General features: G+C 47.1%; 1 protein-coding gene across 1 annotated transcript in view; it reads left to right on the plus strand.

The window, feature by feature from the left end:
* MPP1 (membrane palmitoylated protein 1) overlaps positions 1–12,953 on the plus strand; it is a 37,581-nt gene extending 24,628 nt beyond the window's left edge. Inside the window, exons 6-12 of the mRNA XM_036305290.1 lie at positions 791–987; positions 3,642–3,748; positions 6,684–6,764; positions 8,867–8,947; positions 9,584–9,786; positions 9,912–9,986; positions 12,311–12,953. Of these exons, the coding sequence (XP_036161183.1) occupies positions 791–987; positions 3,642–3,748; positions 6,684–6,764; positions 8,867–8,947; positions 9,584–9,786; positions 9,912–9,986; positions 12,311–12,487 (921 nt within the window). The 3' untranslated portion in view covers positions 12,488–12,953. The remainder of the gene's footprint in view (positions 1–790; positions 988–3,641; positions 3,749–6,683; positions 6,765–8,866; positions 8,948–9,583; positions 9,787–9,911; positions 9,987–12,310) is intronic.
* The last annotated feature ends 572 nt before the right edge of the window (positions 12,954–13,525 follow it).

Here is a 13,525-nt window from a genome sequence, read left to right on the forward strand (position 1 = left end):
CACAAACATGTTGACTCAAAAAGGCAATTTATACCTTCTTGTTGGAGGGCTCAGGTCTGACCCCTCCACAAACACCACAGTAACCAGTTCCAGTCGCTTCAGCTCCCCATCTATTCTTTTTTTTTAAATATATTTTTATTGATTTCAAAGAGGGAGAAGAGAAAGATAGAAACATCAATGATGAGAGAGAATCATCCATCAGCTGCCTCCTGCACGCCCCCCACTGGGGATTGAGCCTGCAACCCTGGCATATGCCCTGATCGGGAACCCAACTGGGGACCCCTTGGTTCCTGGGTGGATGCTCAACTAGTGAGCCACACCGGCTGGCAAGCCCCCCGGCCCCCTGCCCCCCCATCCATTCTTTTTTTTATAGCAAAGGTGGAGATTTATTGAAGAAAAAGTACAGACTCCCACATGGGGAGAGGGAAAGAGTCCCACAGAATGGACTCCCAAGTAGGGAGGGGGGAAGGGTCCCCCCCATCCATTCTTGCCTCTGAGTTATTCATTCAGTCCTGACCCTACTTTTCTTAAAATATATTTTTATTGATTTCAGAGAGGAAGGGAGAGGGAGAGAGATAGAAACATCAATGATGAGAGAGAATCAATTGGCTGCCTCCTGCATGTGCCCTTGACTGGAATCGAACCCAGGGCCTTTCAGTCCACAGGCCGACACTCTCTCCACTGAGCCAAACCAGCTAGGGCCTGACCCTACTTATTTACAGTAGAACTTTCTATTACGCGTGCTGATGCCGGTGTTTCTCCTGAAGCTGTCCCTTGCCTTCTCTTTCAGATGTTCATGAGAGCACAGTTCGACTATGACCCCAAAAAGGACAATCTGATTCCTTGCAAGGAGGCGGGACTGAAGTTTGCCACTGGGGACATTATCCAGATCATCAACAAGGATGACAGTAACTGGTGGCAAGGGCGGGTGGAAGGCTCCTCCAAGGAGTCAGCAGGCCTGATCCCTTCTCCTGAGCTGCAGGAATGGTGAGCTGCTTTCCCACGGGTGGGATTGGCGGGTGGAATGGGCCCATACCTGTCACCAGTAATGTTTTCACTTCCTGAACCTGTCATCTTGCGTGTAATCTCTCTCTCTCTCAACCAAGCCAATCTCCCAGCTTCCCTGGCATAATGGGTAAGGGCACAGTAACAATGAGTTGATAAGCTTACATAGCAGGACTTTTTAAAAATATATATTTTTAAATATATTTTTATGGCCGAAACCGGTTTGGCTCAGTGGATAGAGCGTCAGCCTGCAGACTGAAAGGTCCCGGGTTCGATTCCGGTCAAGGGCATGTGCCTGGGTTGCGGGCACATCCCCAGTAGGAGATGTGCAGGGGGCAGCTGATCGATGTTTCTCTCTCATCGATGTTTCTACCTCTCTATCTCTCCCTTCCTCTCTGTAGAAAATCAATAAAAAATATTAAAATATATATATATATTTGATATATATATCAAATATATATATATATATAAATATATAAATATATATAAATATATAATATAATAAATTATAATATATATTATATATGTAATATAATATATATATTTATTATATATTATAAAATATAATATATAATATATAAATATATATAAATATATATAAATATATAAATATATATATCAAATATATATATATTTGATATATATATATGATTTCAGAGAGGAAGGGAGAGGGAGAGATAGAAACATTAATGATGAGAGAGAATCATGGACCGGCTGCCTCCTGCACTTCCCACACTGGGGATGGAGCTGCAACCTGGGCATGTGCCCTGATGGGGAATCGAACCGTGACCTCCTGGTTCATAGGTCGATGCTCAACCCCTGAGCCAAGCCGGCCAGGCTGGCAGGCCTTTAAAGGAGCCCGAATTGCTCTTCATTTGTCCGAGGGCCTCTGTTTCCTCAAATGCTCTCCCCGTCCCTACAAGGAAGTGGCAGCACCGGGACTGGCGCTTCCCTGGTCTCCTGCCTCCCAGGCCAGCGCCTTTTCGAGAAGATATCTTCTGAGCCCTGCAGAAAGCAGTCACATTTTAAATACTCGTCCGTTATGCAAATTGCCAGTGCATAGAAAATGAGGGGAGAATCAGCCTCTATCGCATATACTTAGCTGGTTGATCCAGCACTATTATTGCAAAGACCACACTTCCCCCATGCACTGTGGTAAATCAACTTGTTCAAAAATGAGCTCAGAGGCAGGGGCCAGGCCTCAGGCCCCCGGCCAGCTGCCATCCAGACCAATGCACGGATGGCTTCCCAGGGATTCCCAGGGCTCAACACCCCCTCACCTCTCAGGAGAGTTCTTTTTTAAAAAACATATATATTTTTATTGATTTCAGAGAGGAAGGGAGAGGGGGAGAGAGAGAGAGAGAGAGAGAGAGACATCAGTGATGAGGGAGAACCATTGATTGGCTGCCTCCTGCACGCCCCCTACTGGGGATCAAGCCCACAACCCAGGCATGTGCCCTGACAGGGCATCGAACCATGGTGATCTCCTGTGACCTCCTGGTTCATAGGTCAACTCTCAACCACTGGGCCATGCCGGCCGGGCCCTCTAGAATTCAAATGCCTGGCAATGAGAATGTGTCCGGGAGGGAGTGAACCCCCACCACGTCCTCCTGTCAGCGCAGCCTGACATTGCAGTTGGGCTCATTCCACCTCTCTCTGTGGAGCCCCCGGCTCCAGGCAGCCAGCTCCCAGTGTGGTACCGAGAATACAGCGGACACATCGGCACATGTGATTCTCTCCTCACTTCCTCCACGCTGCTCACCACAAACCCAGAGCCTTCTACACACAAGAGAGAGGTTGAGAGAAGGAGAATGGGGGGTGAAGGGAGGGAAGAAAGGATAGAAAAAGAGAGAGATAGACAGGGTGAGGGTTGCTGGCAGAGACAGCTTAGAAAGAGCAGGGATATGAGAACTTGAAGATGAGAAAGGGTAGGTTATGAGAGAGAGATGAGGAGTACGGGGACAGGAGAGAGACACGTACAGACACTGAGAGGCTGAGAGACTGAGGGGGGTTCTCAGAGAGAGATAGAAAGTGGGAGGGGGGGCATGCCCTGCCAGTGTGGCTCAGTGGTTGACATCGACCTATGAACCAGGAGGTCATGGTTCGATTCCCAGTCAGGGCTCATTCCGGATGATGGTTCTCTCTCATCATTGATGTTTCTCTTTCTCTCTCCCTCTCCCTTCCTCTCTGAAACGAATAAAAAAAATATTTTTAAAAAATTATAAGCCCTAGCTGGTTTGGCTCAGTGGATAGAGTGTCGGCCTGTGACCTGAGGCAGCCAATTAATGATTCTCTCTCATCATTGATGTTTCTATCTCTCCCTCTCCCTTCTTCTCTGACATCAATACAAATACGTTAAAAAATAAAATAAAAAGAGAGGGGCAGAGAGAGGGGAGGGGGAATGAGTGTTAGAGACTCACAGAGAATGAGCAGCTGGCAGAGGGTATGAGAGAGGAGAGGTTCAAGAATGACATGAAGGTTTTGGGCAAATGCCAAGGGAAGGAAGAAGGCAGATCAGTCTGGAGGTTTTGCGTAGACGGGGAAGGGGGTTACTCAGCTCTGTCACAACCCAGGGGAGCGAGCCTGGGGCTTTCCCACTGGCCTCTGCTGACACCCTTGATCATCTTTCCTACCAGGAGGGTGGCGAGTGTGGCTCAGTCTGCTCCAAGCGAAGCCCCAAGCTGCAGTCCCTTCGGGAAGAAGAAGAAGTACAAAGACAAGTACCTGGCCAAGCACAGCGCAAGTGAGTGTCCTTGAACTTCCTGGGCTCCTCTCTGTGGGCTCCTGGCAAAGGGCAGGGGGTGTGGTGCTCAGTGCAACATACGTGATGCCGAAAGCATGCCATTTCTTCTGCTTTTTTTTTTTTTTTTAATCCTCGTCCGAGAATTTATTTTTTCATTGATTTTCAGACAGAGTAGAAGGGAGAGAGGAGGCGGGGTGGGGAGAGAGACATTGATTGGTTGCCTCCTGAACAACTGGGGCTGAGGATCAAACCCACAACCAAGGTATGTGCTCTTGACCAGGAATCAAACTCACGACCCTTAGGTCCACAGGCCGGTGCTCTAACCATTGAGAAACCAGCCAGGGCATCTTCTGCTTTTCTTACTATTTCTTTTTTATATATATATATATTTTTTTATTGATTTCAGAGAGGGAGAGGGAGAGGGAGAGGGAGAGGGAGAGAAACCAGCCAGGGCATCTTCTGCTTTTCTTACTATTTCTTTTTATATATATATATATATATTTTTATTGATTTCAGAGAGGGAGAGGGATTGGGAGAGGGAGAGAGAGAGAGAGAGAGAGAGAGAGAGAGAGAGAGAGAGAGAGAGAGAGAGAAAGAGAGAAGCATCAGTGATGAGAGAGAATCATTGATTGGCTGCCTCCTGCACACCCCACACTGGGGATCAAGCCTGCAACCCCGGGCATGTGTCCTGACCAGGAATTGAACCAGGACCCCCTGTTTCATAGGTCGATGCTCAACCACTGAGCCACATCGGCTGGGCTCTTCTGCTTTTCTTTGATTTCAGAGAGGAAGGGAGAGGGAGAGAGAGATAGAAACATCAATGATGAGAGAGAATCATTGATTGGCTGCCTCCTGCATGCTCCCTGCTGGGGGGGGGGATCGAGCCTGCAAGCCAGGCATGTGTCCTTGGCTGGAATCGAACCTGAGACCTTTTAGTCCACAGGCCGACGCTCTATCCACTGAGCCAAACCAGCTAGGGCTCTTCTGCTTTTCTTTTATTACATTCATCTTCCCAAGCTCTCTGAGACAATGCCAGTACATACAGGGTGTCCCAAAAAAACGTATCCACACTTTCACAGCCGATAGCTCAATGTTGAAAATGAAATGTATTTTAATAAACACTGCCTTTATAATTATTCAGAGCGTGTGCATACATTTGGGGGACACCCCATATTAAGGAAGGCCAGTGGCCTTTTCACACCTACTCATCACCCTCACCCCTCAGGTAACCAACTGAACAGCCTTCCAGACCCTTCTCAGTGTGCCATTCCCATCAGCATCCCCAGCCGGAAGGGCTGGACACCCCCAGAGCATAGCTTGTCTTCCCGAGATCTTATTCTGGCTTCGTTTTTTAACCTACCATGGTTGGGAATATAATATACTAAAATTATAACCGGATTTTCAGGCAGATTGTAGATAACAAATGAATAATTAACACTTTTTTATTTTTTTAATGGTACATCCACTTTATTTTTAATTCTTTATTTTAAATCCTCTCCTGAAGATATGTTTCCATTGATTTTTAGAAAGAGTGGCAGAGAGAGGGAAAGACAGAGAGAAATATCGATGCGAGAGGAACACATTGATCGGTTGCCTCCTGCACAAGCCAAACCAGGGCCCAGTCTGGGGAGAAGCCTGCAACCAAAATACGTGCCCTTGACCGGAATCAAACTCAGAACCCTTCTATCCACTGAGCCAAACCGGCTAGGGCGATGGTGAACCTTTTGAGCTCGGCGTGTCAGCATTTTGAAAATCCCTAACTTAACTCTGGTGCCGTGTCACATATAGAAATTTTTTGATATTTGCAACCATAGTAAAACAAAGACTTATATTTTTGATATTTATTTTATATATTTAAATGCCATTTAACAAAGAAAAATCAACCAAAAAAAATGAGTTCGTGTGTCACCTCTGACATGCGTGTCATAGGTTCGCCGTCACTGGCTAGGGCAAGCTCAAAGGCTAACATGGGCCAAATGAACAAGGTTGAAGTTTATACGGGCCACACACACAAATAAAAGCCTCAATTTTCATAGAAACGTAGGTTTATTTTGGTGGAGACACGCTGAACACAAAGGGCTGAAATAAATGAGTCATCGTTCACATAAAGTAATAGAACATTTTAATAAAAATTAATATTTTTTCTTGAACATTAACTTACCAGACACTGAATAACTGCACAGATTAATAAGCGTCACGCAAATAAACCTATTTTTCTTGTTCTCCAAAAGCGAAGTATTTCCTGTTGCGCACACCAAACAAGTCAGTCCAGGCTAAAGACGTGGCAATTGGCTGCTAAAATATTCGCTGCTGGTATTAGTGGAGAGAAATGGTGCTCCTGTGCGTAAGGCACGTAAGGGAAATGAATGCAACAGGATTATAGTACTCAGTCATTAGCGAACGTTGTAGTTCGTTATTAATAATTATATATAACAGGATATTCTAAAAATTAAGTTATGAAATTTTTATTAAAACCTTTCTTACATACCTTTACATTGGCTGGGCCGCACAAATATTCGTTGTGGGCTGCATGCGGCCCGCGGGCCGTGAGTTTGACATGCTTGGGCTAGGGCAGTGGTCGGCAAACTGCGGCTCGCGAGCCACATGCGGCTCTGTGGCCCCTTGAGTGTGGCTCTTCCACAAAATACTGACTTCTGCGCATGGGCCACGAAGTTTCAATCACAGTGTACGTGTGCGCCCGCACGTGGTATTTTGTGGAAGAGCCACACTCAAGGGGCCACAGAGCCGCATGTGGCTCGCGAGCTGCAGTTTGCCGACCACTGGGCTAGGGCATTGAGGTAGCACTTGTTAAACGCCTCCATCCTGCTCTGGATAAAGATGGGAAGAGGCAGGAGAGTCACAGGCAGGGAAGCCGCCTGGCGCGCTTTCTCCTGGGCTCTGGAAATGAACTTTGCTTGGTTTTCTTTGTCTCTAGTTTTTGACCAGTTGGATGTCGTCTCCTACGAGGAAGTGGTCCGGCTCCCTGCGTTCAAAAGGAAGACCCTGGTGCTGATCGGTACCTTCTTCTTGCCCCTCCTGTTGCTTTGCTCGTTACAGGACCTTTCTGACCTTGTTTTCCTGCCTGTAGTGTCCAATCCTTCCAACAAAAAAGACAGCGAGGAAAAGAAGAAAAGAATAGGAGGAAGGTCTGTTGGGTTCTCCATATAGGACAGATATAAGGAATTTTCTGAGTTCTTACCTCATCTGGGTTCACCTTACAAGTTTTCCTGCCACTAATTCTTTTTTTAAATGTGTTTTTATTATTTTTAGAGAGACAGGAAAGGAGAGGGATAGAGAGATAGAAACATCTGCGAGACATCGATCAGCTGCCTCCTGCACGCCTCCTATTGGTGATCAAGCCCACAACCCAGGGCATGTGCCCTGACCGGGAATCGAACCAGTGACCGCCTGGTTCATGGGTTGATGCTCAACCACGCCAGCTGGGCTACAACTAATTCTATTAGATAGGGTTTGGGGCTGGCCAGTCCTAACCTGGGTTTTTCTCTTTGTTCATCTGACTGACCGTAGAGGTGTTCCAGTCCTGAGCCTTTTGTTTGTTTGTTTGTTAATCCTCACCTGAGGATATTTTTTCCATTGATTCTTTTAAAAAATATTTTTTTATTGATTTCAGAGAGGAAGGGAGAGGGAGAGAGAAATAGAAACATCAATGATGACAGAGAATCATTGGTCAGCTGCCTCCTGCACACCCCACACTGGGGAACGAGCCCGAAACCTGGGCATGTGCCCTTGACCGGAATCGAACCTGGGACCCTTCAGTCCACAGGCTCTGTCTTCTGAGCCAAACCAGCTAGGGCTCCATTGATTTTTTAGAGAGAGTGGAAGTAGGGGATGAGTTGGAATAGGGGGGGGGACAACATCGAGGTGAGAGAGAGACATCCATTAATTGGCTGCCTCCCACACCACTCCCTCCAATTGGTGCCAAGAAATGAACCTGCAACCCAGGCACGTGTTCTTGACTGGGAATTGAACCCACGGCTCTTTGGTCCAAGGGCTGACACTCTAATCACTGAGCCAAACCAGTGAGGGCAGTCCTGTGCTTCTTTTTTAAGTATATGTGTTAGAGTGCTTTGTTAGTAACATAAGCTCTTTAGTCATCCACATGAGCTCTGGCCTTGAAATGAAATGAGTCCTTGCTCCAAACCCAGGTATGTGGGCCTTGGCACTGGAGGGTGGCTCACCTCCCTGTCTTCAGAATTAAACATTAGTTGGTTAGAAGATCTGGATTAGGTTTTGGTGAAATTTCCAGTGGAAACACCATCTTAAATTCAACACTATTCATTTGGGAGAGCTCAGTAAAGCTGTCCTTAGAAAACAGAAACCCCCATATGTTAGCTGGCTTCTCTGTGGAAGTAACAGTTATGCTCTGAGTCCTGACCCTCAGCCCTTAGAAAGAGCCTCCTTCCCCAACTGGGACACAAGGGCCTGGAGCCCGAAATCCCCCTGCACCTAAAGCAGGGGTGGGGAACCTATTTTCTGCAAAGGGCCATTTGGATATTTATAACATTATTAGAGGCCTGGTGCACGACATTCGTGCACTGAGGGTGGGGGGGGGTCCTTCAGCTCAGCCTGTGCCTTCTTGCAGTCTGGGACCTTTTGGGACCCCTTTTGGCTGAGCAGCACTCCCCGTGTGGGAGCACACTGACCACCAGGGGGCAGCTCCTGTGTTGAGCGTCTTCCCCCTGGTGGTCAGTGCGCATCATAGCAACCAGTTGTTCTGCCATTTGGTCCATTTGCATATTAGGGTTTTATTATATAGGATTCTCAGGCCATACAAAATTATCTACTTAAAAATTAGCCTGCTATATTTGGTCAAACATTTAACTCACCCCTAATGCTTTGGCAGGGCCAGACCAAATGATTTCACGGGCCTTATACAGCCCAAGGGCCAGACGTTCCCCACCCCTGTGCTAAAGGAACGCTTGCACCTGACCCCAGCCCAGAGGCTGTGCCAACTCACTTTCACCTGTTGGCGATTCCAGGCCCTGAGAGAGGAAAACCATGTCCTATTCCTACTACCATCCCCTCCTTTCTCTCTGGGGAAAGAAATGGAAGGCTTCATGAAAATCAGCAACCTGGATTCTCTCTCCTCTTCTGCAGGAGCCAGTGGGGTGGGTCGCAGCCATATTAAGAATGCCCTGCTCAGCCAGAACCCGGAGAAGTTTGAGTACCCAGCCCCGTGTAAGTAGCTCTGGGAGCCTTGGAGGGCAAGTGAGAGCACTCTCCATCCGAGATACCGTAGTGGTCCTTTTTTTTTTTTGGTGATTTTATTTGAAATGTTTCATTATAAAAACAAAACACAATTTAGACAAGATACAGATTTGAACCCGTAATCGCTCCAACTAACAATGTAACTGTGTTTTCTTTTTCTTTTTTTTTTTAATATGTTTTCATTGCTTTCAGAAAGAGGAAGGGAGAGGGAGAGACAGAAACATCAATGATGAGAGCGAATCATTGACTGGCTGCCTCCTGCACACCCCACACTGGGGATCGAGCCCACAACCCGGGCAAGTGCCCTGCCCAGGAATCGAACCCTGACCTCCTGGTTCCTAGGTCAATGCTCAACCACTGGGCCACGCCAGCCGGGCTGATAGAAATTTTTTATGTTGGGCTTTGCCTCCTGAGGGTTAAACATGTTCTGGGTGGATGGGGGATTTCCTGATCTGCATCATCTCCTATCGTCAGCCCTTAAGGATCCCGAGGGAGAAAACCCCCTATCAGCTCTCTGCACCACAGGCAGCTAGCGTTTTGGTATAGACACCGTGGTCCATGGTGCGGACCCTGAGTTTGTCAGGGGCTGGGGCTTCTTGTGCACAGATACAACACGGCTGCCCAAGAAGAATGAGGAGGACGGGAAGGAGTACCACTTCATCTCCACGGAGGAGATGAGCAGGAGCATCTCTGCCAATGAGTTCTTGGAGTTCGGTAGCTACCAGGGCAACATGTTTGGCACCAAGTTTGACACAGTGCACCGGATCCATGAGCGGAACAAGATTGCCATCCTGGACATCGAGCCGCAGGTGGGTCGGCGCGGAAAGGCAGGAAGCGATGGAAATAGGACTGGGCTTGGTGACGCCCAGAGATGCATCGGGACAGCTGACTTAAGTTTTTAACTCTTTACTTCTTTCCCCTTCCTCTTTTCTAGACTCTCAAGATTGTCCGGACAGCAGAACTTTCACCTTTCATTGTGTTTATCGCACCTACTGACCAGGGCACTCAGGTGGGAAGGAGGGGGTTGTACAGGGGGAGGGATTAACTCTCTCTTTTTTAAAAATATCTGTTTATATCATAGAGGAAGGGAGAGGGAGAGGGACAAAAAACATTAATGATGAGAGAGAATCATTGATCGGCTGCCTCCCGCACGCCCCCTACCCAGGCATGTGCCCTGATAGGGAATCAAACCGTGACCTCCTGGTTCATAGGTCGATGCTCAACCACTGAGCCATGTCAGCCAGGCTATTTGAGTTGTTTAAAACCTTGGGCTATTGTAAATAATATGGCACCAATGGCTCTGTACATATGGCATTGCATGTGTGTGCAAATATATCTGTAGGGAAAAATCCAGACAGGATTGCTGGGTTCAAGTATGCATGCTTTGGGAAGTGGGAATTCAGAGATGATTATCTGGGAGAGTGCTTGCTTCCCTGTGCCAGGATCATGTTTTCCAAACTTTCATTTTTGACTAATCTAATAGAGGGGAAAATGGTATCTCATACTTTTATCTTGTACTGTAAGCAATTATCATGTCAGACTCTTAAGGGCCATTTGTATGTGTGTATATATATATATATGTATATATATATATATATATATATGCATACCCAGCCACCAGAACAGTGGAATGACCAGAACAACCTGTGGCTATGACATGCACTATGGCAGCCAACCAGCCTGATCCGGCCCGATCAGCCCATCCCCACAGGCTGCCCGGCCCTCAACACCTCCATCAGGGGCGGGGCCGGCTGGCCAACCGCCTGTGGCCCCTCTGCCGGCAGGGCCCAATGGGCCCCGCCTGTGCACGAATTCGTGCACCAGGCCTCTAGTATGTATGTGTGTGTGTGTGTGTGTGTGTGTGTGTGTGTGTGTGTGTATATATATATATATAGTTTTTATTTCAGAGAGGTAGAGAGAGGGAGGGAGAGAGATTGAAATATCAATGATGAGAAAGAATCACTGATTGGCTGGCTCCCACTTCCCCCTCACTGGGGATCGAGCTCACAACCCAAACATGTGCCCTTGATTGGAATCGAACCCAGGACCTTTCAGTCCGCAGGCTGACGCTCTATCCACTGAGCCAAACCAGCTAGGCCCATTTGTATTGTCTTTTTTTTTTAATGCATTTTATTGATTTTTTTTACAGAGAGGAAGGGAGAGGAATAGAGTTAGAAACATCGATGAGAGAGAAACATTGATCAGCTGCCTCCTGCTCACCCCCTACTGGGGATGTGCCCGCAACCAAGGTGCATGCCCTTGACCGGAATCGAACCTGGGACCCTTCAGTCTGCAGGCCGACGCTCTATCCACTGAGCCAAACCGGTTAGGGCTGTATTGTCTTTTTAAAAATATGTTTTTATTGATCTCAGAGAAAGGGAGAGGGAGGGACAGATAGAAACATCAATGATGAGAGAGAATCATCAATCTGCCACCCTCCTGCACCCCCTCTACTGGGGATTGACCCCACAACTGGGGCATGTGCCCTGATGGGGGAATCAAACCGTGACCTCCTGGTTCATAGGTTGATGCTCAACCACTCAGCCATGTCAGCCGGGCTATATTGTCTTTTCTGTTAACACTTGTTCTGTTGGGTTATTGGCCTTTCTCTTAGTGATTTCTAGGAACTCTGTATTAGCGTAATTAGCCCTTCGTGGTATCAGTTGCAAGTTTTTGTTTTTTTTCCAATTTGGCATCTCTCTTGGTGTTTATTTCTACAGAACCATTTTTACTTTTACAAAGTTAAATTATCAGTCTTCATGGCCACTTGGTTTTGGGGCCTAGAAAGAGGCCCGGGGTTCTAAGTTGCACTTGCCCTTGTCCTGCGATTACAGCTCTGGTGGTTGCTGAAATGGCTGTCCATGTTCAAGGGCAAGAGCTGGGAGATAGTTATTGGTCTTCCAGAGAGCTCCAATTAGCTTGAGGGTTAGTTTGAGATCCTCTGATAATTGTTCGTAATTGATTGCCTCTCTATGCCCTTCCAACAGTCTCAAAGTCTTCAGAATTTGTCTCTAAGCAGGTGACTGGAAGCCAGGCAATGGTCACAACAGTCAACACCTGCTTAAAAGCTGTCACTAGCCCCACCAGCGTGGCTCAGTGGTTGAGCGTCGACCAATGAACCAGGAGGTCATGGTTCAATTCCCGGTCAGGGCACAGGCCCGGGTTGTGCAGGAGGCAATCAGTGATTCTCATCATTGATGTTTCTATCTCTCCCCTTCTCCCTTCTTCTCTGAAATAAAAAATAAACAACTACTTTTAAAAAGTTGTCACTAGCCCCTCTGGCTGGGCGTGCTGCACCTGCTTCATCAGTGGCTGTTTCTCTTTCCTTTGCAGACGGAAGCCCTGCAGCAGCTGCAGAAGGACTCGGAGGCCATCCGCAGCCAGTACGCGCACTACTTTGACCTCTCGCTGGTCAATAATGGCGTTGATGAAATCCTTAAGAAACTGCAAGAAGCCTTTGACCAAGCGTGCAGATCTCCACAGTGGGTGCCTGTCTCCTGGGTTTACTAGGCTTGCAGAAATGGGGCTACCATATACTCTGTCCAGTATTTGGAACGCCACTCCCCTTGCTTTAAGACAAACAGGGTCGCTCCAGCTAGTTTTGTGTCCGCTTCCAGCTCTATGCAACTATCCTAATTAGGCCAGTGGGTGGCAGTCTTACTCAAGCTCCTCAAGGGCTCGGCTCTGGTTTTCCTGCTGCATGTGGCCCCATTGATTTCAAAAGAATCTCTGGAAATTGGGGCAGGTGCACGACCCAAATGCAAATGCTAATCAAAGATGGTGCTCACAGCGAGGAAAAGCCTGGACCGTGTCCCTCTAAAGCCTACGCTCCTTCACCTTTAATCACGCCTTTACTATGAAGAAAGCATTTTTTTTACTGCCTTTCTAAAATGCCAAAATGAAACAGCTCTGCAATAGGATGTCTGCTCTAGGAAAACCCTCAACAGCAATAAAGAGATTACTGTTAAAATGCCAATGACCTTGTAACTCTCTGGGTTGTTTTTTTAAAATATATATATATATATATATAGTATTGATTTTTTACAGAGAGGAAGGGAGAGGGATAGAGAGTTAGGAACATTGATCAGCTGCCTCTTGCACACCCCCTTCTGGGGATGTGCCCGCAACCAAGGTACATGCCCTTGACCGGAATCGAACCTGAGACCCTTCAGGCCTCAGGCCGACGCTGTATCCACTGAGCCAAACCAGTTAGGGCTCTGCGTTTTTACCTGCACCACAAGCATCTGACTGGAGAAATGTCACTCAGCGGTTCTCAACCTGTGGGTCGCAACCCCTTTGGCGGTCGAACGACCCTTTCACAGGGGTCACCTAAGACCATCAGAAAACACATATACAATTACATATTGTTTTTGTGATTAATCACTATGCTTTAATTATGTTCAATGTGTAACAATGAAAATACATCCTGCATATCAGATATTTACATGACGATTCATAACAGTAGCAAAATTAGTTATGAAGTAGCAATGAAAATAATTTTATGGTTGGGGGTCACCACAACATGAGGAACTGTATTAAAGGGTCGCG

Source organism: Myotis myotis, unplaced genomic scaffold (assembly GCF_014108235.1).
Source record: "Myotis myotis isolate mMyoMyo1 unplaced genomic scaffold, mMyoMyo1.p scaffold_m19_p_4, whole genome shotgun sequence".
Taxonomy (NCBI): domain Eukaryota; kingdom Metazoa; phylum Chordata; class Mammalia; order Chiroptera; family Vespertilionidae; genus Myotis; species Myotis myotis.